Source organism: Apis mellifera, linkage group LG3 (genome assembly GCF_003254395.2).
Source record: "Apis mellifera strain DH4 linkage group LG3, Amel_HAv3.1, whole genome shotgun sequence".
NCBI lineage: Eukaryota > Metazoa > Arthropoda > Insecta > Hymenoptera > Apidae > Apis > Apis mellifera.
The window spans coordinates 8,933,164-8,959,908 of NC_037640.1; the positions used below are offsets into that span (position 1 = coordinate 8,933,164).

Below are 26,745 nucleotides of genomic sequence, written 5' to 3' on the forward strand. Positions count from 1 at the left end.
AAAGATTGGAATCATCGTTGCGGATAATATCGGGAGTGAAAAATTCGAGAATTTTCGGGAAGATGATCAAACGGGCGAGACGATAGAATGGTTAAAAAAATTCCAACAATTCGTACGTCCAACCTAAACTCCAACAGTTTCGACGGTTCAAACACGCGACGAATTTAAGCCATCCAAAAATTTCCATCCTCCGTCATTCTTCACTCCCGAATCCCGATTATTCGCACGCGTTCCGAAATCTCGATCACCTGCCCTCGAATTCCTCGAATATCCTCCTCCCGAAATAAAGCGAGATACAGATTATTATGAATACGCGATACGACGAGTTAGAATCAGTCTAATAGTGGATTATTATCGAATTCTTCTGATACACTTACTTAATTTCGTTGAAAAATAACACAAATCGAAATTTGTAACAAAGTATAATTCATAATATATTTCAACGGAACCAATTATATTATATACAAATATGATCGTGATTGATAAGCAATTACGTTTCAACAAAACGCATTATTATTATTATCATCTTCCCGTGTATCCAATAGACAATTGTGAAATAAAGAAAAAGAAATCCTAAATATCCAAATAGACACGGAACAAATTTCCATATTTCAACGGAACCAATTATATTATATACAAATATGATCGTGATTGATAAGCAATTACGTTTCAACAAAACGCATTATTATTATTATTATCATCCCGTATATCCAATAGATAATTGTGAAATAAAGAAAAAGAAATCCTAAATATCCAAAATAGACACGGAACAAATTTCCACTTGACATTTTACACGCAAGTTGTTTAAATCAACTGTTTCATATGGAACAAGCTGGGAACGGGGCCGAACGAACCCTAATTACCCTAAACACACATTTGTCCCCGGGCAGATGTACAAGGGCGGAACAACACCTCTGATTGCTTAACGACGTCGACGAAAACATCCGGCGTCCCGGATCTGCATAAAGAGGAGGAAAGGGCAGAGATGACGAGAGAGCGTGTGCGAGTCTGTTTCGCAATAATGTCGTGGGTTTCGCGGGGGTTTATTGCACCGTGGTAGGCCGTAGAGAGAGAGAGAGGAGACTTAATATCGTCCGTTGTAATGCAGGGAGGCCCGCAATATCTCGTCCCCGTCGTCGTTGTTTCGTTCCCGCGGCGGCAATCCGCGCTGACATCGGCGGGAATCGCGTGCACGCCGCGAGATATTTGCCCCTCCTCCACCCCCTCCCTCGCACGCCACGAATTCGTCGACGATCGATCGATGCGAGGGCCGTCACACATCCTTGTTAAAACGAAACGCGCGGTGAAATTGGAAGCTGTCGAGTGCGAGTTTCGTTTTCGAGTTGATGGAGAGACCATTTTTGCCCGTTTTTCGGGTCTATGATTCGGTGTGCGGTTGGGTTTCGACGGCGCGGGGGAGGAGCCGAACTGAACATCGGATGACGGATCTTGACAATTCTTTTTTTTTTTTTTTTTAGTATTAATCGGGCAGAATGACGAATGAAACGCGGATGAACGTTCGCGCGAAGCGAGAATTTTGAGTTTTGAATTCTGATCGGAGAAGAGATCTGTATCAGATTTGTATCGTCGTGGTTCTAATTAATATCGAAGCTACGTACACGACAACATAATATATACGAGTAAACGGGTCAAGCTAAATCCAATCCAAAAACGGCAGCCACTTCGATAATCCTCCCCTACGAATTTCTCATTTCCATTTCCACTTCATCGAACTACCCACGTACACCTACTTCTATCCAAACTACGAGCTCGAGAGAGAGAGAAAGAGAACTGCCACTAAAATCGAGCAACTGATACAACTTCTCTTCTCGTGAATCGTGAAAAATCGTTCGACCAATCGGCGTAAAGGATCCATCATCGTTGGCCAGCTGATGGACCAGTTCCCGTTCGATGTATCGAAAGCAGGGGAAGTCGACACTTCCGAGTGGATTCCCTCGGGGATCGTGATATTCCCTCTTACTCCTCCTCCTCCTCCTCCTCACGATTCCCGGGGCTTTGTGTGTTTTGACGGGGGTGTTAACTGACCCCGTGAGGGCGGCGTGGAGGAGGGTTGTGCTCAAGAGCAGAAGAGGGTGGCATTAGGTCGAGGTCACCAGGACGCCGAAGCGATCGATGCAGCCCGCCAGGCACCACCACCCACGCTCTCCAACCCTCTCCGCTTTCTCCCTCCGTCCAGATATCTCTCTCTCTCTATTTATCTCTCTCTCTATCTCCTCCCGAGACCGTTATCTCCGATCCTCCCCTCCCTCCAGCCCTCCTCATTATGTCTCTATTTACGTCTGGATGCATTTAAAGCAAAGACGGCGTGGAAAAAGCTCGCGAGCTTGTTCAACACGTAGATGCTCCACATTCGGGGCTCGGAATCAGCTGTTTTCCCCGGGGCTTCTGGATATTACGTTACGCTTCCACGGTCGAGATGAATACGTACAGGCTGGTGGTACGTGGGAGAGTGATTAAGATCGAGGGAGGGAGGGGAAAATCGCTATCGAGAGGAGAGAAGTATTCACGAAATTATCACGAATTTTTTTTATGAAAAAAAAACACGTAGTCGTCGCTGAATCGCTCTTGATTCCTTAAGAGGTATGAATATTTCGAGAAGCATCGAGTATATATAGATACTTTTCAAACAGTTTCCAATAATCTGTCGAATACTTTTCGAATTTGTGAATCTGTAAATTAACGGAGACGTGTAAATAGAAAGGAAAGGAATTAAATAAAATTCTCTTTTTTATAGATCGGCAAAATAAGAAGAGAACCCTGTTAAAAGAAGGAAAGCGTCGATCGAGCGTATTTCGTAAAAGTATATAAGAGACAGAACGAGAGAGAGAGAGGGTAAATTACATAAAATCAGCGGGAAGAAGAAAGCGAAGTCGAAGCCACTCACTCACAGGCGCTCGTAATTTCAACGAGCTCGTAAACTGTGAATTCACGAGGGATAGAGAAGCGCTCGCTTCTCTTCGATAATGTCCCCCTCAATCCCCAACCGTGGAAATGGATCCGTCACGGCCGATTACCGATCCTGAAGCCGCGTCTCCTCATTCGAATTCTTGGGCGAGGATAATTTTCTCATCCGAGAGGAAGGAGGGGAGGGGAGGGAAGGACAGACGAGGGTCGCGGGAAGACACGGACGCCGCGCTCCGCGCTCGCTCGCTCGCCTGTCGCGCGTTGTTTGGTTACCAAGGGGTCTCTTCTCCCCCGACACTCGCGGCGATCCCCCTTTCCTTCCGTTCTTTGTTCTCTTCGTTAAATGCCCCGGTCGTTTTGAGCATCGAACCGATCGTTTGTCCGCCGAACACTTTCAACGATCTTAACCCCACCCAACGTTCTGCGATGTCGGCCGCTCTCCGAGTGCTTTCTGCGTGACCGTGCCATGCGACTCGTACCATGCGAACAGGTTTAACGCGTTATGACGTGAGTACCACGATATCGACGAACCATTATTTCCGATTTCGAAGCGAACGAGTCGTTCAAGTGTCCTTTTTTAACCTTTTGCGAGGGTGGGCCAGGGTCATGATAGATCGAGAAAAGAGAGAGCCTCGCCTTTGGTTAAATTTTTTCTTTTGGTTAAATTATTTTATTAGGTTGGAATTGGGTTATTAGTCTGTGATACGTTGTTCGTTTTCTTTTTTTTTTTCAACTTTCATTAAAGGATTTCATTAAAGGATCGATCTCCCTTGAAAGATCTTCCGCGAAACGTTGATCTATGATCGATGATTCTTTATTTTCGTTTGCTCGTAAGAGTTTATTAACGGAAAAATGGGTGGTATTTCCAGGAGGAATCTAGAACTCCTATATCCAGTGAAGACGATTCTTGCCTCTACTCGGAACTCGATCTCTTAAATCCAAGGTATTGTCTAAGATCTTCCAAGAAATTTAAGGAACACACGTAAGAGAGAGAGAGGGGGACGTACGAGAGATATTTTTCAGATATTATTCGAAAAAATCGCTGCACCAGTGTCGTGATATCAAAGGGACGAAGGGTAATTCGCCGAATCTTTTGAAAACATCCTCGAGGGATTCTGATTACTGTTGTTGTTTCACACGCAGCGATCACGTCGAGACAAAATTACGTAAGTGATGTAAGTGTAACTGGAATCCAGGTATGTAATTCCCTCAGACGTTAACTTATAAACGTTAGTCTATTCCAAATATGTTTCAGTAACCAAGAAAGTAGGTGGAAAATATCGTGCGTCGAGTCTTCAATATTTTCCAGATTACAATCGAAAGAAGCATGAGGTAATGGACGATGCGTGTTAAAATAATAATAATAATAATAATAATAATAAAAATATCGAACGGCCCTTTGTCGAAAACTCGGGACGCGAGTTCGTTAGAAATAACTGTCACCGTGACAGAATCGTAACCGTGTTTACAAGCGTCCATTTACGTCACTCCGCGTCACGTACGTATCGGGTTTTTCCGGGGTAAAAATATCTAGAATCGAAAAATGCTTCGAGGCACATTTCGGGCTTTGAACTTTAAACCATTTTTTTTTCCTTTTTTCTTTTCTTTTTTTTTTGTCGTGTCGATGATCGTATAGCAGTTTTTTTCAAAAGGATTTTTGTCACGGACCGAAACGAGCAACAGAGATAATTTGGACGGAAGGAAACGAATTAATAGAGAAATTGATTTCGAACTTGTATAAAACAATTATTTTTTACTCGTTTCTTCTATAAACGATCCGGAACGAAGGATCTTCCTTTTCACTTTTGAAAAATCAATGTTTTAAAGAAGGGTGAACGAACAAAGAATGAAACTATTGATAAAAATAATCGATCGAATAATAGTTTATTTCCCTCCTTGTTATTACTCTTTGTATATTACCCCCAGGTAACTTTTGCCACGGAGAGGTCTTCAAGCGGGTGCGAGGATCTTAGCGGGAAGTCTTCGACGAAACTTGGGTAATTATCGGAAGTTAAAAGTTGGGCGCGCATGCTTTTAAATCACGCCTAATGCGAATCGGTATAATCGACACCTAATGTACACCCTTAACAACAGGAGGGAAAGAAGCACGCCGCGAATAATACGAGCGATCCGCCAACGCAGCAAAAAATGTAAGTTGCCCGGTAAAAATTGCTTTTCAATTTTCGCGCGTTCGAGTTTTGGGGCCGATTTCATCTGATTTAACATACACTCCGAATATTGTAAATAATTAAAATAATTAAAAATTACAATACCTATAAATCAAAATGATTCGTTCGAGTTTTGGAGCCGATTTCATCTGATTTAATATATACTCCGAATATTGTAAATAATTAAAATAATTACAATACCTATAAATCAAAATGGCTCGTTCGAGTTTTGGGGCCGATTTCCGATTCAATATCTAATATCCGAAATAATTTGCGAATAATTAGATAATTAGAAAATTACAATAAACAATAAAAAAGCAAGAAAATAAAAATCGAAATCCGCATTCACAAATTTTTCAAACCACTTTTCTTCTCGTTGTTTATAGCGGCCCCATGATTCTGGTCACCTCCTCAGGCCGGAAGCCCTGAAACTCGTTCGCGTGGCTCGATCCGCTCTGCCTCCCAACCCCTTCCATGTACTTGTTCCTCTTCGCTGTATTCCTCTTTGCCTGCGTGTTCCTCGGCAAGGAGCGCAATAACACAGGGCGGGCGAGCAGGAAGGAGGCGGCGGCTCGAGTGACCGCTTCCTCCACCCAGTTACCGTCCACGTCGAGATCGAGCTTTTAATCCTCCCCTCGGGGGGCCGGTTCACAGCCGTGGCGGACGAGGATCGATCGGAATCGCCGCGGCCCGGAAACAGCAAGAGCAGCGTTGTCGTCCTCTATCACGAGAAATCGGTGGTTCCGGCCGCGACATCCCCCGAGCCACCCCTCAGAGTCGCCCACTCGGAAGTGGCGGTTCCGCGCGAGCCGAGTCCATCGGTGATCCACACTGCGCGCTCCCCGCGCCAGGAAAGGTAATTATCAAAGCCTAATCGCCCGTCGTGCTTCCCTCCATTCGAGTAATAACCAGTTATTACGGAAGTTCCTATTCCTGATCGCGATTTATGGAATAAACTTTGGAAGTGAATCCAAAAATCGAAAGTAGAATTTTTACCAACCGATCGAAGCCATTCTGCTCTCGATATTCCATAGTAGAAGCGTTATATTTGTAGAATTTTTGGAGGGAAATATCGTCGATATGAAGAGATCGTAGAATTGGAATTAAAGATAATTAGAAAAAGTTCACGAAATTTTCTCAATGATTTACTACGCATCTTGGTTAAATTGATTCGGACGAAAGTTACTTCTCGAAAGGAATCCCGTGAAATTTCTCTCCCTCTCTCTCTCTTTCCTACGGACAGATTGAATCAGGACGAAACATCGGAGGATCGATCTCCCGTGTATCCAGCGGAGCGGAGGAAAGCTACTTTGAGACGACGTCGACGTTTATCGAAGCGGCAAAGGCCGGTGAACGTGCACATTTATCAGGACAGCCGCGTGGTGCAGGTCGGCTCTTTGTCGGAGAATCATCGTTTCGCGTCGAAGGGGGGTGTGCACCTCCAAGATCAGAGATCCGATTTGGCCAGATACACGATCAACACTGCGAAAAATTTGATCAGATCGGAGGACGATACATCCACTCGACAGGACGACGATTCGGATGATCCCGAACGAGATATAAGAACGGGAGAACAGTGGAAACGCGACAGAGGCTTCTTCGGGGAACGATGTCGTCCCTCTGATAATCCCGTTTCGAAACTAATGGCTCATTCCAGGTAACCATTTTTTACATTCTCTATAAAGAATCTTTTTACCCTTTCGGAAACGCGAATCGGTGGTTGAACGGAACGACAAGCTCGAAACGATACACGTTTACGCAAATTTGTGATGTATGGAATATAATTTATTGAACGAACGTATCGAGTTTACACCGCGATAATCCTCGATAATAATGCCAAATGTCCGTAAATTGCAGCGTTTGTAATCATCAGACGTAATATTTGATAGCCCTTTCCATTAGCCTCGGCCAATTATTATCATCCACCGCGGGCGCAACGCGCGTATATACAATCCGTAATTGTAGTACATTTACTACCTTCGCTTTTATAGATCACACTGTGAATTATATTCGACGTTGTAATGTATAATCGAACCGTGTCGATATATTCGATCGAAGAAATTTATTTGAAAAAAAATACGTTGCGCAGTCCAGGACGAGACGGTGATTGCAGCCAGTGCAAGAGAGAAGCTGTGTGTCCAAACTTGGCCTATCTAATGCAGCAGATACAGTCACGACCGAGGGAACGGGGTGACGATCGCGCATTCATCAGTATAAACGACGGCGAGAATTCGAAGCGAGTTTTCCCGTTCCAGTCGACCCCGAGCGGTAACCTGAAGATCCTCCCGAATCAGGTAAATGTCCCGATCGATCCGCCGGATCGGGATGTATCCGTCCAAAACCCTTAGGAATGTTGGCCTCAAGGCAGACGCATAGTCGTTTTAGGTGGTGTTCGAATCGAAGAAGGTGAGCGTGCTGGTCGCCGATCCGAAGCACACCAAGATCAACGTGAAGGCCGAGCTAAGTAAATCGGGGAACGAGCTTGGCGGATGCGTGTCCGATTGCTCGACGCATCCGAAACCGATCGATCTTCCGTTAGGTGTATCGTCGTCGATGATCAATCAGTTGCAAGTAAATTTCACGTCACGGTTCCCCCCTCCCACCCGTTTCGAGCGTATCACAGTTGTATCCATCCATTTGTTAAAAGTGTATCGAAACCGTGCGTGGACAGTTTCGATCTCTTTCTACTAGAAGTGAAAGCAATTCTCGTGAACAGAGATTGAAGCAGTGCGAGGTGAAAGAGGTACAAGTTTAATTTTAACGACGAGGCAACGCAATTTGGAGCAACGATAACTTAAAAAGAGAGAACGTTTCGATCAGACGAGTCGCTCTAAGTTAAACCTATTATATTTATATTATATATATTTTTGGAAACAGACTCACAAAAGATTGCCGGCTCTCGAGGACGAGTATAAATCCACGATGCACCCGTTCAAAGCGAAGATCGGCCAGATGGAAACCGCGGAGCAGAAGCAGTCCACGTCGTCGTCGTCCCGCGAGGCATCGGTGTTGCAGGAAGTGCCACTCTCCGCGTGAGTTTTCATTAGCAGAATCCTCCTTCGACCGAGTCGAACCGTTTTCGGAAAGGAATCGGTCGACGTAATTTTCGCGCGAGAAAGAGAAACGACGGATCTATTCCCGTCTCGTTCAAATAGAGACTTTTGTATATATATAAAATTACGTCGATCTGTCGTATATTTCTTTCGTTTCGAGCTTAAGGAGAGAACCTTCGATTTCCCCTTACAATCGTCGATAAACGATTGATCGTACGGGTGTAATTTCGAACAGACTCGGATTTACGGGCGAGCAACCAATCGATTGGAGTAACATAATTCTCCCGGAGAAGACTGACCTGTATCAGGAGTTGGCAAGGCGTATCACAAATTACAAGTAAGCTTATAGTATCGGCCGATCGATGTAACGAAGTCGATGCGTCGAGCCGGGGCGGGGATTACGGGCTTAAATTTCATTCGATCGATCTTTCTCGAGGAACGCCGACTGCATCGTGCGAATCGATCAGGACGAGTTCCATTGCCACTTGCTCGTGCTTCAGAGCTACAGCACCTTTTTCGACGAGAGGAATTGCAAGGAGATCGATCTCACCGGGGTAAGTTATCGGAATTTTTCTTTCATCCCTCTAAGGGGGATGTTGCGCTCTCCCTCCTTCTCTCTCCTCCCTCCTCCCGCGGACACCCGTGTATTAACTCGTGTCGAGGGGAATAAACAGCCACTGGTGTCTTCTCGTTTCGATTTAAGAAGCTCTATTACATCTAATGATAAAAGATATCGAATAAAGATTTTTATTATATTAGAGATATCACGCGTGTAAAATATATTCTCTTTAAATTTCTTCTTCAGAGAGAGAGAGAGAAACGTTTATTATTCGATCAATTAATCACTCGTGACAATTTTTTCCAAAACCCAACAAAGTCCAATCCAATTTGCTTTCATTCCTTTCTATTTCGTTGAAATTATTCTATTTTGTGAGCGACAGAACGATCAGACGCGATTTTTCCCTGCCATTTATTCGAAGAGCGAACGAAATTTCTTGAAGCCAGCTTTTACCACAGATCGTCATCGATCTTCATCGTTTAACGGTGTTCGTTAAACGAGTGGTAACCGCTGGACTGGACCACTGCCGACCGTTTCCTCGTTCCATCGGTGTTACCTTCGACTACCTACTCGTCGCATCCCACGCGCGATACGATAGCGCGTTAAGGATGTCCCCCATCGGGATATCCTTTATTTATTACGACGCGACAGTTTGCCCGGGAGAGAGAGGAAAAGAGAGAGAGAGAGAGAGAGAGATAGAGAGGAAGAAATACGAGATGCAACGTTACACCGACGCTTCTTGAAAAGATATATCACGGATTCGTGGATACGTAGAATGCCTGAACTGAAATAAAGTCCCTTTGTTCGCGCGATCCGATTTTCCGCTCTCTTCCTCTCTCGTGGATCCGATGTATCCATCGATTCGATCGAATCCGATGGAACGTTCATCTTCGCGGACCTTTTCTCCTCTCTCCTTCTTCTTCTTCTTCTTTTCGAACGATTTTTTCGATAAACTGACCGATTCCATAAAACTTTACAGACAGAATGGAATTACATACTCCCTTTGACGAAAAATTCTTAGATCGTCGATAAATTGTCGAGTCGAGGATGATTTTTACGATTTTTATTTTAAGAAGGAAATATTTAAAATTCTATTCAATATTTCTATATTCCTTTTTTATTGTAAAGTTAACTGTTCGATTTGTTTTAAATCCTCGATAAACATTCTCGATTATCTTTTCGTGTATGTTGGATCGCACAATTTATACTCCACGCTCAGAAAGAATGAACTTCATAAATCATCAAGATTTAAGCAACTCGCGTATTCCATATCCACCTCTGGTCATCCATAAATTATTTTCGGGGGCGTTCGTTCACGATAATGACAATCGTCGAATAAATATACGATCGTAGGAATCTCTCTCTCTCTCTCCCTCCCTTGGTGGTTCCGATCGAAGTAGATTCGATAAATCTTCCAGCGTGGAATTTTCGAAATCGGCCAACCGGAGGCACAAGGGGTTGCTCGCGACCCCAATCTCTTGTGTCAGCATCCTGGCCACTTCTTTACTCACCGGTGTGACTCTGTGGGCTCGAAGCCAAGCGACCTTGAACTCCTTTTTCCTCTTCCCTCGCTATATTTGACTACCTTTTTTTTCTTTCCTTCTTTCTTTTTTTTTCCTTTTTTTTTTTTTTTTACTTTAAAGGTGAATAGCGACTCTTGAACAACCAACCTTTAATGATTGCTGCGAGGAGTGCCAGTTTCTACCAGTTATTCTTATTCTACCAACGTGTTTTCTTTCTTCCTCGCGCCACGTGTCAAGGAGATACGTAATTAAAAATGGAATGACGCCTTCCTAGCGACAAAATAAATGATTTTCGTCCGCGATTCCCTTCTATGCTTCTTGCATTTATTAATTGTCCTCGAGTCCGTTTTTCTATTTGGACAAGAAGAACGATATAGGGATAGAATCTGATTAGAATTTTAATGATTTGCACGAATCGTTTCAATTCTTTTGGGATTGGTATATTTCTTCTTAATATTCTTCTTAATTTTTCTTAATATTTCTTCTTAATTTTCTTGTTGTGTATGCATTGGAAATATTTTACAGAAATATTCACATATCTTTTAAAATTAAAGTCGAGATATCTTTCGAAATATACATTTTGGGATTGGTATATTTCTTCTTAATATTCTTCTTAATTTTTCTTAATATTTCTTCTTAATTTTCTTGAGAGTTTTCTTTTTTTTTTTAAAGAAAATCGCGAGGAGAATAATGTCAAACAATATTGTGCATGCATTGGAAATATTTTACAAGAATATTCACATTAATATCTTTTGAAATTAAAGTCGAGATATCTCTCGAAATATACATTTTGGAATTTGTATATTTCTTCTTAATATTCTTCTTAATTTTTCTTAATATTTCTTCTTAATTTTCTTGAGAGTTTTCTTCTTTTTTTTTAAGAGAGAATCGCGAGGAGAATAATGTCAAACAATGTTGTGTATGCATTGGAAATATTTTACAGGAATATTCATATTAATATCTTTTGAAATTAAAGTCGAGATATCTCTCGAAATATACATTTTGGGATTGGTATATTTCTTCTTAATTTTTCTTAATATTTCTTCTTAATTTTCTTGAGAGTTTTCTTCTTTTTTTTTGAGAGAGAATCGCGAGGAGAATAATGTCAAACAATATGCATGCATTGGAAATATTTTACAGGAATATTCACATTAATATTTTTTGAAATTAAAGTCGAGATATCTCTCGAAATATACATATATATATATATATAAATGATAATTTAAATTTTTATGTGTTAATTAGAGCGACGTGTCCTCGAGAGCGTTCTCGCTCATCTACGATTGGATGATCAGCCCACAGATCGAAAGTTACCGCCTCCTACAAAGGGACAATATCCTGGAAATCTTCACCGCCTCTCAATACCTCGGAATTAAAGGTAAACATTCCTCGAGAACACGTTTTAAAAATTTGGAACGATAGATTGGACCGCAATTTTTAACCAATAACCTCGTCGATCGATATTAAAAACAGGAATACTCTCGTCAAGCTTGAGTAAGAATAAGACAGATGGAAGATTTTGTATCTTCTTCTTATACGCTTCTATGAACAATGATCCTATTTACATTCCGTTCGCTATCCCCCATCAATCTTCTAAAACGAATGCACAGCGTAATACACGTACAGTCGATGCTTTAAAACTTCGATCTTCCAGCGAAGGAAGAATGAAAAGTTTCGAGTCGCGATAGGCATTCGGGAAAGAAAGTCTCGATGATGGCGGCCTCGAGTTTCGTTGAATACGTCACTGTCCAACTCGAAACTTCGATAAACCGTATGAGAAGCGGATTGTTGCAACCGTGTCTTCGAGCGAAATTCTTCCAGCCTTCCCCTCTCTCGAAACTCGCGGTTTCATATTTCATGTTTCATATTTTTCACGTATTGCGTGAACGAGAGGTAGAGAGATCCCAAGATCTCGAACGTGTATATACATATATATATTTTTGGTGTTCGATAGAATTGGAAGAACAATGCTGGGCTTTCATCGACAACGACGAATTGTTCAGCGAGGACACCGCGTTTTTATTGTACTTGGAGGCGAAGAAAGTTCGTAACACAGCTGTTATGGAGTTGATGGTGCCGAGAATTATGAAATTCTTCTTGATGTTGGTCAGTACCAAAGACTTCCTCGACTTGGCCGTGGACGAACTTTGCCTTTTGTTGAAGTCCAACTACATTTCGGTCAATAGGTATTCGATGAAGTAAACGATGACGAATCAGTATCGAATCGATCAAAATTTTTTGTTTTCTTTTTGAATTTGCGAATTCTATCTACTCTATTCTATTGTGCGATCAGCGAGATGGAGGTTCTCATGTCCGCCGTACGGTGGCTGATGCACGACTGGGCGAACAGGAAAGAGAACATGTTGGAGGTCTTGAAGTGCGTCCGTTTCGGATTGATCGCGCCGTGGCAGCTGGTCGATGTGAAGAGAAACCCAGAGAATCCTGAATTTATGGAACTCATGTCTTCGCCCGATGTCCAAAAAATGGTCGACGACGGACTAGCGTAAGGATCTGTTCTTTATTTTTTTTCGATGAAAGATTCTTACATGTTTCACATCTTCCAAAATTCTTCCAGTTTTGTCATTATAAAATATTGGTACGGCAATCAAACGGAGGATTACTATCACTGGATCGACTTGTTGGGGCTCACGGAACCGACCAATCGAAACTGGGCCGGAGAGGACAAGGTATCGAAATTGAATTTATAAAACATCCGTTTCGTTAACGTTTCTGAATAAAATTTGTCGTTTCTTTTTTCCTTTTTTTTTTAAGAATTATGTGACCTATCGAGAATTTTTACTTTATCTCGAGGAGTATCAGAAAACAAAACTTACCGAGTTGAAGAAGCGAAGAAATTATCAGAAATCAATCAACTCCCCTCACAACGAATACACGTTCACGATGTCGAAAGGGCCGAACAACTTTGTCCAGAGTTCAGGTATTGCTTATAATTTCGAATGGAGGAATCGGAGGATACGTGAGGTGAAAAATAATGTTGTAATATAAATCGTTGTAAATCGAAGGGAAAAATTGTTTAGGCGATACTGGTGTTATTCACGGGGCGACGATCCACTCTAGACATTCGAAACAGATACCACCGAATTATTTACAAATGGAGATGCCGGAGGGCATGATGATACCGCCGAAATTCATGAACGAATATATAAACAACGTAGAGAAAAGCAAAGGGGTGAGTAACCCTGGGGCGAATCGAAGATCGACGCAGCAACCTCAAGATGGACCGATTCATTGAACGATGAATGAAAAACTTGTCGAAAAACACGAGTCTTTTTTTATATAACTTTAATATTACCTTTTTCTTTTTTATTCAATCGAGTATCAATGATTCTTCGTTTCGTGATCTTGCGTACAAACAAAACCGTATCATCCAGATATTGTGTGTGTATAAATGTCAAATATTTAGTTTATATATATATATTTATTTATCGTGTATCGTATATTCATTTATCATTTATTCGATTTCTATAAGAAAATATACGTGCATGCGTAAGATTTGATAGAAGAAATCGTGTGTATACGATATATTTATTACGTATCCCCGCGATTTTGAGGCGAAATGATCGAGGGAAAGCTCGTGCTGTTGGACGGGAAATATAACCCAGATGGAAAAACCCCGGTGAGTCGTTTTGCAATCGAATCGACGAGGAGAGATCAGATTTTCAAAACTTCCTCTGCTTGTTTTTTCAGGGATTGTTACGCGGTTATCGTCGTAAAGAAATCTCGAGGTAAGCTTACGTGCTTGTAAGTGGTAAATGATAAATTTCCAAATTTCCAAAGTGAAGCGTAAGTCACGGAGCTGTAGTCAAAGGTCAGAGTTTATGTTGCTCGTGGAAAATCCTTGCTTTAATTCTGAAACCCTTTCTGGGCCGCGATGCTCGTGGAAACAGCACTTACAGCGTATAAGCTCTTACCTTGAGATTACACAGACCCCGTAACAATTTAACGCCCGTTAATCACCCGTCAAAACGATCCCGTTTCCATTAATTCATCGCGGTTAAAGTTCGATCTCTCGTTATATCCCGTCCGAACAATTTCCACTTCTTTCGATTCTCCTTCGTTCAATTAAAAGTTACGTGTTTATTCGATTAGAAGCAGCTAATTGAATCATCTATAAATTATACATGAGTCGTTATACCGGTTAAAACATCCCTGACCTAAATCCGACTCGGCGAACTCAGTTGAATTCGTAACAATGAAAAATTAGCACGATCTTCTACCTATTAATTCCACCAACACGCATACTTTTGTAAATTTTCGACGAGATATTACTCACTTTTATCGTCCCTTCTTAATGAATAAATCGAAACCCCCAACAATTACGTGTTCATATCGAATAAACGGGCAAAACTCTTTTTTTTAAATTCTTGCAATTATCGAAATACTTCTTTTCCTCGAAATATCAATTTTCGAAATTGATCGAATTTCAGAACGAGGAAAGGAGCGTCGCCTTCGACACGAGATTCACCGGTGGAGGTGAATCACTCTCCCAGAAGCTGTACAGGTCGGCAATGGAGAAATACACGCAGGAACAGTGCCAGCGCGGCGTGAATTCACCGGTAACACCGACGGATCTCCCACGTAGGGGAGGGAAACTTTCTCGAGACATCCTCCCTCTTTTTTTCCTTTCTCCAGAACGTCGATAAATTGGATTACGAGAACAGGCGCGAGAAGAACACGGCGGATGTTTGCCGGTGCCAGCAGCAGCGCGAGTCGAATTTCATATTTTCCGTGAAGAAACAGCACCCGGCGAGACGTAAGTTCCCGATGGAACTGGAAGAGCGTACAGACTCCGGGAAATCCGAGGTGGAGGCCGCAACCACGATACAGGCAGTTTATAGGGGTTACAAGACTCGGAGGAAGATCGATGAAGTTGGTGGATATATACATATACATATATATATCTTGATAAAATTTTCCTCTATTGATCTTTTCACTTGAAGAAATGTAAAGAAGATGTGTTTATTAACACGTTATTATTATCGTTCATTTTTCTTTCTTTTTTAAATCTTTTCAAACGAAAACTTTTCATATAAAATTGTAAAATGAAAAAGTTAGTCGAGTGAGCTTGAAATGTTGATCACACAGGAATTTTTGAACAGTTATAACGATATATTTTTTTCTACAAAAAGAAGTATTCGATTCGTTTTGTTTCTTTAAATGGCAGATAAGAAAATCAACGTCAGAGGAGAAGCGGAATGTGAAGAAGGTAGCAGAACTTTTGTCTATTCCAATGGACGAAACGCTACGCAATTCCTCGATGGAGCCGATCAGAATTTCAAGCAGCCCGGTAAATCAAATGAGAAACGAGAAGGACGAGATGGCCCAACTGCACTCGTTGAGCCCAAGAAATAAAAACAGGGGACAGCCGATCCTTCAAAATCAAAGTAAACGTTGCGCCGAGGATCAAATGAATCATCAAGTGAGAGAGAATTTTTTTCTTTGAGAAAAAAGGGAAGGAAATCTCTTGCTTTATTGGAAATCTCAAATTGTAGTACGAAATGCGCGGTGCTGGTTACACGATCGAGGAACAACGAAAACAACAAATTCCCCAAAATTTAACGACTCAACGGGAAACGTTAAAGTCTATCAAGATGATAAAGTCGCCTATGTTTTTCTCGAAATTCGACGAAAGAACCAGTTCCTTGTCGAACACGGATACCGACGATCTCTCCTCCCCGCGAATCGAAATAAAATCCACGGCAACGAATATCCAGGAGAACGTTTCCGGCGAGAAAAACAACGAAATGAATTATCCGGACGGTGATAATATTCAACGGCTCAAACCGACCATCAGAAATGTTCAGATTCGAGCTACGACGAGCTACAAACGACCTCTGTAAATATTATATAAATTTTTCGCAAATATTATAATCTATAATCAATAAAATTTTCAAACCATTAATTTCCAACATACAATAATGTTATGTCCTTAACTATTTTTAACTATATATATATTGTACAATTTGAAATCGCTTTTTTTAAAAATAAAGAACATTAATTAATTTAATTTCAGTCCACAAAAAATCAGCGACAGCATGATAGCAACCAACGATGCCGGTTACTTCTTCGACAATTCTTTGTTCTTTCCTGACAGAGAATCGGTCCTCGTGTTCGGTGGCGTCGATCCCCACGAGGAATATGGCCGACCCGGGAACACCGGCAAGGACATATACAGGTTTAAACCTGACCAGAACATTTGGGAATTCGTGGGGGAAATTCCACGAGCGAGGCATCATCATTCGGTCGCTTACTTAAGAGGCCGCATTTATATAGTAGGTGAGTCGAATGGGTGACGAAACAGAGGAGTTTGCAAAAAGAAAGAGAGAAAAAAAAAAGCAAAACAACAAGGATTCTCATTCCATTTACGTATAGCATTTAAACTGAAAAAAAAAAAAAAGACTCCTGCCGTATATAATCTTCTTTACGGCTTTGTTTTCGAAACCGCGAAAAAAGATTTGTCGCTCATCCTATTGTGCAATATTTTTTGTGAAAGAAAGATTTAAAGATTTATGTTGACAAAAAGAGAGAGAGAGAGAGAGAGAGGATCAAAAAAAAGAAGAGAGAAACATTTTTCACCAGGTGGAGCCGATCCCTTGGAAGACAAACTTCATAGGAAAAGCTTCGCGGTTGGAAGCGTTTGGAGTTACGATCCAACTACCAGGACTTGGTTCAATGAACCTGGCATGCTGACAGCTAGGAAGGACTTCGGATTGGTGGTCAGCCACGGGAAAATGTACGCGATAGGAGGGCAAGGAAGGAACGGGATGTGAGTTGTTATACAGAGCATAATTACCTTGCTCCTTCCACGTTTTTTCCTTACTGCTTATTTCTGTGCTACGTGACGATAATTAACCGATCTAAACCTTCATAATTGTCACCGGTTTAAACCGTATGGTTCGATTTTACGTAAGAACGAAGGAAAAACGGACAAGTCGTTTCACATCCTATCTTATAATATTCAACGATATTAAATAGAAAAGAAAAATCAAACTTGTTTACATTCTATTGCAGAGCTTTGAAAACGGTAGAGGTTTTCGATCCATCGGACTCCACGTGGAGGGAAGTGCAATCGATGCAGATCGCCAGGGTGGGACCTGCCACTGTGAAATATCGGGATCTTATCTGGGTCGCTGGCGGGATGACAAAATCGAAGAAGGAGCTATTCTCAAAGGAAGTGGAGTGCTATGATCCGATCAAAAATTTGTTAGCTCGATTCCATCCTTTAAAGTTCCCCTCATGCGTTTCCCCTATATTTCCCATTACCTGGATTAAACGCTCGATACATCGAGTATACAACGGTAAATGCCGTCGGTAAAAGCTGTTATCGATGCGCTCTTTTCAGATGGCTGAAAGCGATACCTTTGAGGTCGCCGAGGTGCTTTGCCTCCTTCTACGTGATATCCGACTGTCTTTACGTGATCGGCGGAGCATCGACCACGGAAAACGCCACTCAGAGTATCGACAGCATCGATGTGTGGGATGGAAACGATTACGTTTGGAGAGAGCACACGAATATGTCGATCGCGAGACACGGACATTCCACTGGCTCTATAGGTCAGTTTTACATTATAGACGTGATATATCCTGAGCAATTTTTCTTCTAACGGTTTTATATATAGCGGTACAAGATATAAATATACAGTGATAATATCAAATAGTAAAATTTTTTTAAATTTAAATTGAGAATTACACGTATATCGTGTAAAATTTAATAATTAAATAATCGAAGCAAAGTTTGTATAATTCATAATTTTAACGCACTCACCGAAGACTGCTTAATTGGAATGTTTCTTATTTAGGTGATCAATTGTTGATAATTGGCGGAGTGACCACAGTGTTTATGAAAACTTTGAATAGCGTTGAATGTTATTGTTGCGATATGGGGAAATGGATGAAAGGTGTATCCGCGCTGCCGCATCCGGTTTCCGGTCATGGAACCGTGTCTTTACCACCGGCAAATCTTTTAATAAATCGCTGATAGCTGTGAAAATAAAAATTGACGTGTTTCTTTATACGTTTCTTGTGTTTGATAATCAATGTATTTGAGTATTTATTATATCATTACCATTTGTATTTCGTTATTTCTAATTATATATCGTATCACTTTTACGATTTACACATTTTTTTTATGAACCTTTCAACCGTGCAATATAACATTGCAAATTAAACGATATTTTTTCTATTATTTTAGATGTCTAAAAATTTCATCCAAATGATAAAATAAAATTCTTGAATCACTTAAACACTCACAAATATCGAAAACGTTATTTAACAAAGGTTAAAAATTTATACTTCTTCCAAGCAGCACTTTTACTTCCTAGACTGATCACCAGATGGCAGTAGCATTCTCCCCATTCGGGAGCCGCCATCTGTCAAGAGAGTCGCGTGTTATGAACCGCAAAGCGTGTGTGGAAGTTTCGAAAAAGGATTCGGATTCGAATGCGGCGAGGTAACTAGCCGCCGTGCGGATAAACGCGAGTTAACCTGAAAATGGCCGAATCGTGTGAGTCAGTGGTGTCAAGTATAGTGACTAGTGTTGTGTCCCATGGACAAGTAAAAGTGCCTGAAACACCATGCCAGGAGGACGCGAAGACATCCGGTTCCCCCGGTATGTAAGCTCTACTAGAATATCCCATGATAATTTGAAAGCAGTTTATTCAAACGCGACTGTCGAGCGCGACCATGCAACAAGTGGTACGGAGCGCTCTCGCATGCCTAACAGGAGCGTATGGGGATATTTATGGGCCCGTTTAGACCTGTTCAGTATCCCGGTATTTTGTAGCTAACATGTCGCCGTCGATCACGTGACTCATCGTTGACCTATGCAACTTAATTTTCGCGCGTACGAAGTGTCAAAAATGTCGGCAAATCATTGATAACATTTTTCGTAAATGTCAGAATCCATAAAAACTATATTCAAATATTTGAAAAAATCATTTTTTTTTCTCATCGCGATGACGAATTTGTGTAATTCTAATATTTTATTTCCATTTCGAATTATTCGGATTAGATTTTAATATCGTTTTAATTACACATATACATGTATTTTATTGAAAATCGTCGCAATTATGGATTAAATATTATATTACTAACGGAAAGATTATTTCTAGTCAGACAAGAAATAGATCGAGATAGATAAGAGATTGTGAAACAACTTTCTGTATCGGAATAATTATACGGATATTAAAACTTGATCGTAAATATATGAGTGTATTTTTCTAAGTATTTTTAAATTTAATATATATGAAATTATATAAAATTAATAACAATTATAATTGATTTTATTCACCGTTAGCGATAATTCATAGGAACATACCTACGAAAAAATACAACAAGTTTCTATACCGGTTTTATTTTATTTATTTCATCTTCGTTTAACTGATTTCGAATTTTTAATTTTCATGGTGGCGCTATTAAATGAGAAAACTGCTAAAGTCCAATTTACCGAAAATATTGTTTTTTATGTCAACTTTCATATGTTATCTTCATTTTACTTTAAATATTTAAAAATCTTTAGAAATGTGTTTATAAGTGTAGAGTACATTAATTATCGAGACAATTTTACGTAAACTCCCTTATCGACAAAAAATGATACCATGATAACTTATCCGCGATAAGCTTTAAATTACTTTAGATATGCGAGATTTCTCTTATATTACCTGTTTTCATTACTCGAATAAGTTTCATTTGTATCACAGTTGACAAACGTGTTAAACATTTGTTATTTCCTTTACCATGGATCGGTATATTCGAACATCTTTAAAAAGAAAATTTTGGGCAAGTATGTTTATGTGAATTTTCAGAAATAAAAGTTCTATTAAAACATAATGTTAGTCTACATAATGTTTTAGTCTATATTATTAGTTTTGTTAATTAAGGGCGTGTGATATTTCTTTATTCATTTGATTTTCATCTGTTATAAAAGCTTATTTTTTGAAATTGAAACAGATGGCGCGATAGTAGAATCTTATAAAATGACGATGAAGATGGCGCAACCGTAAATTAACCTATACCCATACTAACCTAAACGAAATATTTACTTACAATGAGTATTGATATGTCTTTCGTTCTTTTTGGAGGTTAAGATTATTCAAAAATAATAAAAATGTTAGAACCAATTTTAGTTGAAGATATTACTTTCACAAAACTAGTGCCATCGTTAGAAAGAATATTAAAAGATTTAAATAAAAACTCTATTCATCATGATTATATTGTTGCTTTGATAATTGTTTTATTAGCAGAGGCTGGTTTTTATCCGCTATCGAGAGATAGTGATCATTCGCAATGGTAGGCATTATCACTCGATAACGTATATATTTTTCTAATTATTAATTGTATTTTTATATTTTTTAAAATATATTTTTCATAGTTCAAACTTGAAGTCTCTCCATATACCAAAAAATTGGAAAATAGAAAGCACAGGAATGTATAACATATATTTTCAACTAGAAACTGTACCACATATAAAATGCAAATTATTTGTATTACCTTTAGGAGATGAATTAATTGTAAGTTTTTATCCTCTATTGGAAGAAGGTGTTGCGAGAAAAGGTTACAGTATGATGGTACAAACTTTAAAACATGTTAATCCTTATTCAACTGATATTTCTGGACGATATTTTAATCTCAAAGTATTATCTCACAGGTATAATAAATTTACAGCGATGTTAGTAATCTAAAAAGTATTATGTTTATTTTTGATATTGTTTGATAGTTTTAAAAATACAATATCTACACCAGCACGTTCAGATATATTAATCAAAGCAGGAGTGATGGGTCCTAGTCTTCAAGCTCTTCCAATTGAATTAAAGTACAGAATTTTAAGGTTGTTAGATGCCCGTACTTTGACAAAAATGGCACAATGTTGTAAACAATTTTGTGAACTCTGTTCAGACTCGCAATTGTGGAAATCTTTGATACAAAGAGACTTTCCAAATTTCATAAGAACAAGTAACAAAAAAATGACGAAAGATAAAGATTATTGTTATCAGGATTATATAGTAGCACGCCGATATTCTTCTTTTGCGTCGAAACACAGAAATTTCGAAAATACAGATTTAGAAGATATATTTTTTTAAAATATACAAATATATTGCTTTTTAATGTATTTTGCAGCTTATAATGATATAAAAGAATTAACAATAATTGATTAAAATTGTAATGTCTTCAATTTTTATATAAAATAAACTAAACAGTTGTTTGTACAACTGTTTTTATATATTTTTTTCTTATTCTTTTTGTTTTTTGCTTGTTGAGTTCATATTCATTCAATCCTCACACTCTCATCTTTTACTAACTGTTGACAAATAAATCATCTAAAATTATCATTTAATAATATTTTTTCAATTAAAATATGCATATTTTAATTTTATAGTTTTGATTGACAAAATACATGTAGAAGCATAGAATGAAAACGCAATAATTGAAATGAATCTAATCGAATGATATTATAGTATGAATATTGCCACAGTTATATTGAAATTTTAGCTACTAGAATTTCAATACAATTTTTTTTTATTTATCTTTTATTAATTTATTGCCTTTTGATTATTGCATTTTGTAAGATTTGTACAAAATTAATCTTTAATGTATTTTAATATAACAATTAAAAATCAAATCTTCGATTATGTATAATATTTATACTTCCAACTTCACGCCTCGATTGTCTGTGAATGCATCGTTGCACAGATATGATTTTAATAAGTGGAATTTATGGACTGTCATTAAACTATTATTGCAACGAACTAATTTCCGGAACATTTGTAAAGCTATTCCGTACGGTATAATTACACTCGACAAACTCTATTTGAATTTCCCATTAAATAATTTCATATCGATCAATCAAAATGGAATTAATTTGTTCATTTCCAACGTTTCTATAAAATAGATCTTTTCGCGTTAAAATGTAATCGTCTTTAATCGTCTCGTCAAATTATCTCTTTTACTTTTCTCTTTTCTGGACAATTATCATTGTTGATCGATGTAAATCAAAATTCATAATCGATTGCAAATTTTTCAGGGGAGGAGGCGACGAAGTCACAGACGAGCGACGAGAGCCCCCAACAAGAGGAAACCACGACTCAGAGCAATGGCGATACCGGTAAGTGATAACCAAGGCAACAACTTTGCTTCTCGCTCTGCTGCGTTTCACTTCTCGTGGATACGTTAGATGGAAGCACACTTGGTTGCTCTTATCGATCTCGGTTTTTCGTATCGGGAACGAAAATCCAGCGTGGCTTACCTCGAGGTGAAAACGATCGCCTCGACTCGTGTTCCGAAATATTATCGCGTTCGCGATCAATTTAATTACACGACGTGATCGTGAGCATTTGTTAACACAATCCTCGATACGCCAATCGATTTCTCAATACTCGCGACGCGAATAAATAAATTGTCATGCGTATCAAAGTTTCATTGCGTCGTTCAATTTGTCTGTTGACGAAAACCAGACTTGTTCCGTACTTCATAGCTACAAAGTTGGGTAGATTGGTACTTCGATGCATGAAACATTGATTACCTCTCTTCCCTTCTTCCCGTTTCAATCGCGCCATTTTTTCCCCGTCACATTTTTCAGACAGACGTCGAAGAGGATGGAAATATTTATCAATTGTTAGGATTGTTATTTAAATATATTTGGTTCGAATTATATTAGATAGAATTATTAAGAGAATTATCGAAAAAAAAAATCTTAATTATTATCCATGTACATACGCGAAATGTAATTGAATTTATATGTTTTATGTGTTTTTGCAAATCTGTTGATAATTGTTATTACGTCTGTGATACATTGTCGAGAATACAGTAGAAAAATATTTTTGTATTTTCTGATTTATTAGCTGTAATGAGAGTATCTCGATGTTTCGACGTTTCACTCGATTTATATTCATCCATTTTGAAAAATCTAAAAAGAAAACGGATAATTGGTATGAATATATAATGTATTTTTATTCGTTTGATTTATTTGGCTTTTTTAACTTTGATCTGAATAACTTTTCTTTCGATAATCTTCATTAATTCGATCTAGTAACAAATTCGTGTATCTTTTTAAACATTCCTTTATTCCAGCAGATAGAAAATTTTTATTATATCCAAATAATTCATTCTAATCATTTTATAGTCTCAATAATATACATTTTTTTTTAAACATTCAAAAATCATAATTTACAAAGAATTCGCGTCAAAAGATATTTTTTAAACGATAAATTCTACCGGAACCGTCAAAATTTTATTTCAAGATTATTAAAATTCTAAGATTTATTATAAATTTTCTAATAAATATTTAAAATACGTAGAATCGAATACTACTATACTTGATAAAATAATATTTTGATTGTATCAAATGATGACAACATCCGTATTGCAATAATTCTATACGGAATGTTTTGTGTCGGAATAATTTTCACGTATATTTATTAGTAATATAATAAAACAATATATTGCATTATTAATTGAGTTAGTAACATGAAATGTTTATACATATAAAATATCAGCAATAGTTATTCTATTGTCAATTGTAGGGGCAGATAAAAATAGATCTGTAATATAAAATCCTTATTCCAACGAGTTATACGATTTTTCAGATCATAATTAAAAATTATTGCGAATAAAAAATTATTTGCACAGAATAAGCGATACATCGTTTAGATACAGAATTTAACACATCTATAAAATTATACAAATTATATATACGTATAAATTTTCATATAAATTTCTAGGATAAAAATATTCATTTTCGCATAAATATTATAGTCTCTTCTTCGGATAATTATTAATTTTTTTTTCTCATTTCTTAAATTAAATTAACGCAATAGAAGAAACTCTGCATATTTTCAGATTGAAGATAGTTAGCCAATAATGATTTCCCTCCTCTTCCTCCCTTTTTAATTAAAAATATTTCTCTATCCGATAACAAAAAAAAAGAGGGAAAGATAAAAAATACGTATTTCAATATTCGCATGATTCAATCGCACTGTGATGTACGAATAACTCTACTTATCCCTTCTTTTTGCGACTTCTTTGTGACTTTTAATACTCTTCCCTGCCTCGGCCCAGCTTAACGAACAACGAAGTTTTGGCACGAAACCTTTGGAATAAACCCTACCGAGCTTGATAAGCAACGACATTCGCCACCGTGTCTCCAATTTCGTGACACTTCCGATCCCAGAAATTCTCTCTCCTCGGGCAATTAATGAAAAAGAAAGAAAGAAAGGGGGGGAGGAAATCGGTGTTTCAACCATCGTGTCACGATCCATCACGTTTTCGAATAATTACCCGGCAATTAAGCCGGGTTGGTTTCGCGTGCGATCATCAATTATCGCCGTTTCCTAAAACGGTCACCGCACGATTGAAACGTTTGCCATGCACTCGACTATTTTTCTTCAATTAGAGATTCAGCTGCGAGCGCGATAATAATTAATAACGGCGAGAAGGGGCTGTTAACGCAGGAATTTAGGACAGGAATCATCATCGCTCTAAGGTCGCCTTAGGGGGAACTGGGTCACAGCAGGTGGCGACTCGCGGAATAAAGAGAGAGAGAGAGAGAGAGAGAAATGGGGTCTGGTGGAAGAGTGCACTTTTCAAAATCGACCGCTAAACGTTCCATGCGCTCGCGGAAGATGCACCCTCTTAGAGAGCCTGCAGCTCTTCCCTCACGTCGACGCCTCGTTTCGCCCATTTATCCTCCTTCCTTTTTCTCCCCTCCCTCTCTTTCATCTTCCTGGTCACGTCATTCTCATCTTTTACACACTGTATTAACTCGATATTTGAATAAATTTAAGGGAAACATTAATTTTGAAGTAGAACTGTACACAAGAGGGTTCCAAAAAGGAGTGAATCAGATTCCCTGGGAATGAGTTTATTAAATCAATTAATTAGGGATTAATTAGATCCTCGAATAATATAATTTTCAAGAAATACACCTCTCTATATATAGATATATGGAGCATAATCTGTAAAAAGAAAAATACAAAATCCAAGCGCGTGAAATCTCTTTTTTCTTTCTTTTTGTAAAGTTCAAACTTCTCATCGAATTCCTTCATCATCTTCGCTCACGACTTCCGCCTTGGACGAAAGTGGACCAACTCATGTATAGATATAAGACCGGAAACGGGACAACGACGCGACTACGGGCCACTCGTAATTCCGGAATCGGGAATCTCGTTCACGGTTAGCTGGTGTGCGCCACTATGTCGTATGCGTACATTTCGTAGCCCGGTAGCGGGCTTAAGCTTGCGCCGTTTCGCCTTCCTCTTCCTCTCTTTCTCCCGTTCGCGCCGCCCCCTCGCCCTCTCGCTCGCTCCTCCACCCTCTCCGTCCGACCAGCGCGCCCGTGTCCGCGCTCTCTGTTCTCCGGGTTGCTCCCTGGCTCTCTCTCATCCCCAGTGCGCGCATCGAACCCGTCCTGGACGAAAGTCCTTCCCGCTCCGTGTCGCGCGTACCACGCACGTTTTTCGTTTATCGCGATCGACCGGTGATCGGCATCGCGACGTCCACTCCTCGTCGTCCACGCACGGCGAGGATATCCTTATGGATCGAGCATAGATCGTTCATCCGCTCGATCGTTCTCCCCTCTAGTCGTCGCGGGAGTATGTAAGTTCACGTGTCTCTCTCTCTCTTTCTCGAAAACGCGCGTGGATCGAGTGTGGTGCGTGTATCGAAGAGTGAAGAGATGGAAAGTGGAAGATCGTATTGAGTTGGATCGAGTTGTTGGAAAGGGTGGAGAGACGGAGAGTAGTGCGTGGTAAATATTTCGTCGAAAGTGTTGCGGCTCGCGTGTTTAAGTAAGGGAGGGAAGCGATGAGTCGAGGCATCGACGATGGATCCTTAGGGATGGAGGATTTTTTTCTTTTTTTTTGACAGGCTTTCGTTCTTTTGGAATTTTTCGAGATGTTACGATCGAGCACGTTGCGCGCGGTGGTTTCACGTGGTGCTCTTTCGATCTTGATTTCTTTAGACTCGATTTAGTGGAAGTATTTTGGTTGGTCGAATGGACGAAGGCGATTCTTTTTTATTTTTGCCAATTTGATAATGAATTTGGCAAATATAATTGGAAAATATTTTACGGATGTGGTTTGATTTAATCGAATAAAAAGGTTGTTTAAAGAATATTTTCAATAGTCTTTGGTATTTTAAAAGATTAGTAAACGATAAAAGATATTAATTAAAAATAGGTATTATCTTCTATTTGAAAAGAAACGCAAAGGGAGGACGAAAGCCAATAAAAGAATCGCATCGATTCCCTGCTTTCATATAAATCCAACCGCTCTCCAACTATTCGAATCAATCTTTATCCGTATCCGCACAGTTAATATAATGTCTGTGAAGGGGCATTATTTCGCTTTTTCCTTTCACGATTTACAACGTTGCAGAATCTATTAAATCACGTGCTTTTTACCCGGCAAATATTTAAATGCGTCTCCTGGCGAGAATATCCATATTCTCTGTATCATCCGACTGTGTGTACAAACGAACGCATACACGTATCGCAAACTCGTCGT

At 39.2% G+C, this 26,745-nt stretch overlaps 3 protein-coding genes across 6 annotated transcripts in view; all 3 read left to right on the forward strand.

Annotated features, from left to right (window-relative positions):
* Positions 1 to 1,469: 1,469 nt before the first annotated feature.
* Positions 1,470 to 18,356, forward strand: LOC725699. Of its 3 annotated transcripts, none has more exons than XM_026439593.1 (29): positions 1,470 to 2,601; positions 2,756 to 3,432; positions 3,795 to 3,868; positions 3,949 to 4,091; positions 4,181 to 4,257; positions 4,852 to 4,922; positions 5,020 to 5,075; positions 5,748 to 5,949; positions 6,337 to 6,750; positions 7,183 to 7,387; positions 7,479 to 7,664; positions 7,971 to 8,125; positions 8,382 to 8,483; positions 8,583 to 8,700; positions 11,474 to 11,606; positions 12,183 to 12,414; positions 12,522 to 12,731; positions 12,804 to 12,915; positions 13,001 to 13,166; positions 13,252 to 13,418; positions 14,677 to 14,805; positions 14,882 to 15,118; positions 15,414 to 15,668; positions 15,742 to 16,085; positions 16,263 to 16,525; positions 16,829 to 17,015; positions 17,261 to 17,452; positions 17,592 to 17,803; positions 18,049 to 18,356. In XM_026439593.1, the coding sequence occupies exons 2-29, from the start codon at positions 3,406 to 3,408 to the stop codon at positions 18,225 to 18,227; spliced, it is 4,848 nt and encodes a 1,615-aa protein (XP_026295378.1). In that variant the 5' UTR covers positions 1,470 to 2,601; positions 2,756 to 3,405; the 3' UTR covers positions 18,228 to 18,356. The 3 variants fall into 3 exon arrangements, with proteins under 3 accessions (XP_026295378.1, XP_026295379.1, XP_026295380.1); XM_026439594.1 differs by having other exon boundaries at positions 13,267 to 13,418; XM_026439595.1 differs by lacking the exons at positions 13,001 to 13,166; positions 13,252 to 13,418.
* Positions 18,357 to 18,659: 303 nt separating this feature from the next.
* The window catches only part of LOC408740 (phosphatase and actin regulator 4), a 322,845-nt gene continuing 314,759 nt past the window's right edge, over positions 18,660 to 26,745 (forward strand). Inside the window, exons 1-2 of one of the 2 annotated variants that reach the window (XM_006563995.3) lie at positions 18,660 to 18,857; positions 22,269 to 22,349. In XM_006563995.3, coding sequence (XP_006564058.1) covers positions 18,740 to 18,857; positions 22,269 to 22,349 — 199 coding nt within the window. In that variant the 5' untranslated portion in view covers positions 18,660 to 18,739. Of the gene's footprint in view, positions 18,858 to 19,969; positions 20,031 to 22,268; positions 22,350 to 26,745 lie in introns of those variants that run through there. The other variant, XM_016911498.2, reaches the window with a different exon arrangement.
* Positions 20,678 to 21,468, forward strand: LOC100576098 (F-box protein SKIP22). The gene is made up of 2 exons (XM_026439602.1): positions 20,678 to 20,814; positions 20,895 to 21,468. The coding sequence occupies exon 2, from the start codon at positions 21,022 to 21,024 to the stop codon at positions 21,325 to 21,327; it is 306 nt and encodes a 101-aa protein (XP_026295387.1). The 5' UTR covers positions 20,678 to 20,814; positions 20,895 to 21,021; the 3' UTR covers positions 21,328 to 21,468.

Coding starts and splice junctions, on each gene's coding strand:
- LOC725699 (XM_026439593.1), top strand. CDS start 3,406: ATGCGAACAGGTTTAACGCGTTATGAC. Junction 7,388..7,478: donor TGAAGATCCTCCCGAATCAG/GTAAATGTCCCG, acceptor TAGTCGTTTTAG/GTGGTGTTCGAATCGAAGAA. Junction 11,607..12,182: donor TCAATACCTCGGAATTAAAG/GTAAACATTCCT, acceptor GGTGTTCGATAG/AATTGGAAGAACAATGCTGG.
- LOC100576098 (XM_026439602.1), top strand. CDS start 21,022: ATGGGTCCTAGTCTTCAAGCTCTTCCAATTGAATTAAAGTACAGAATT.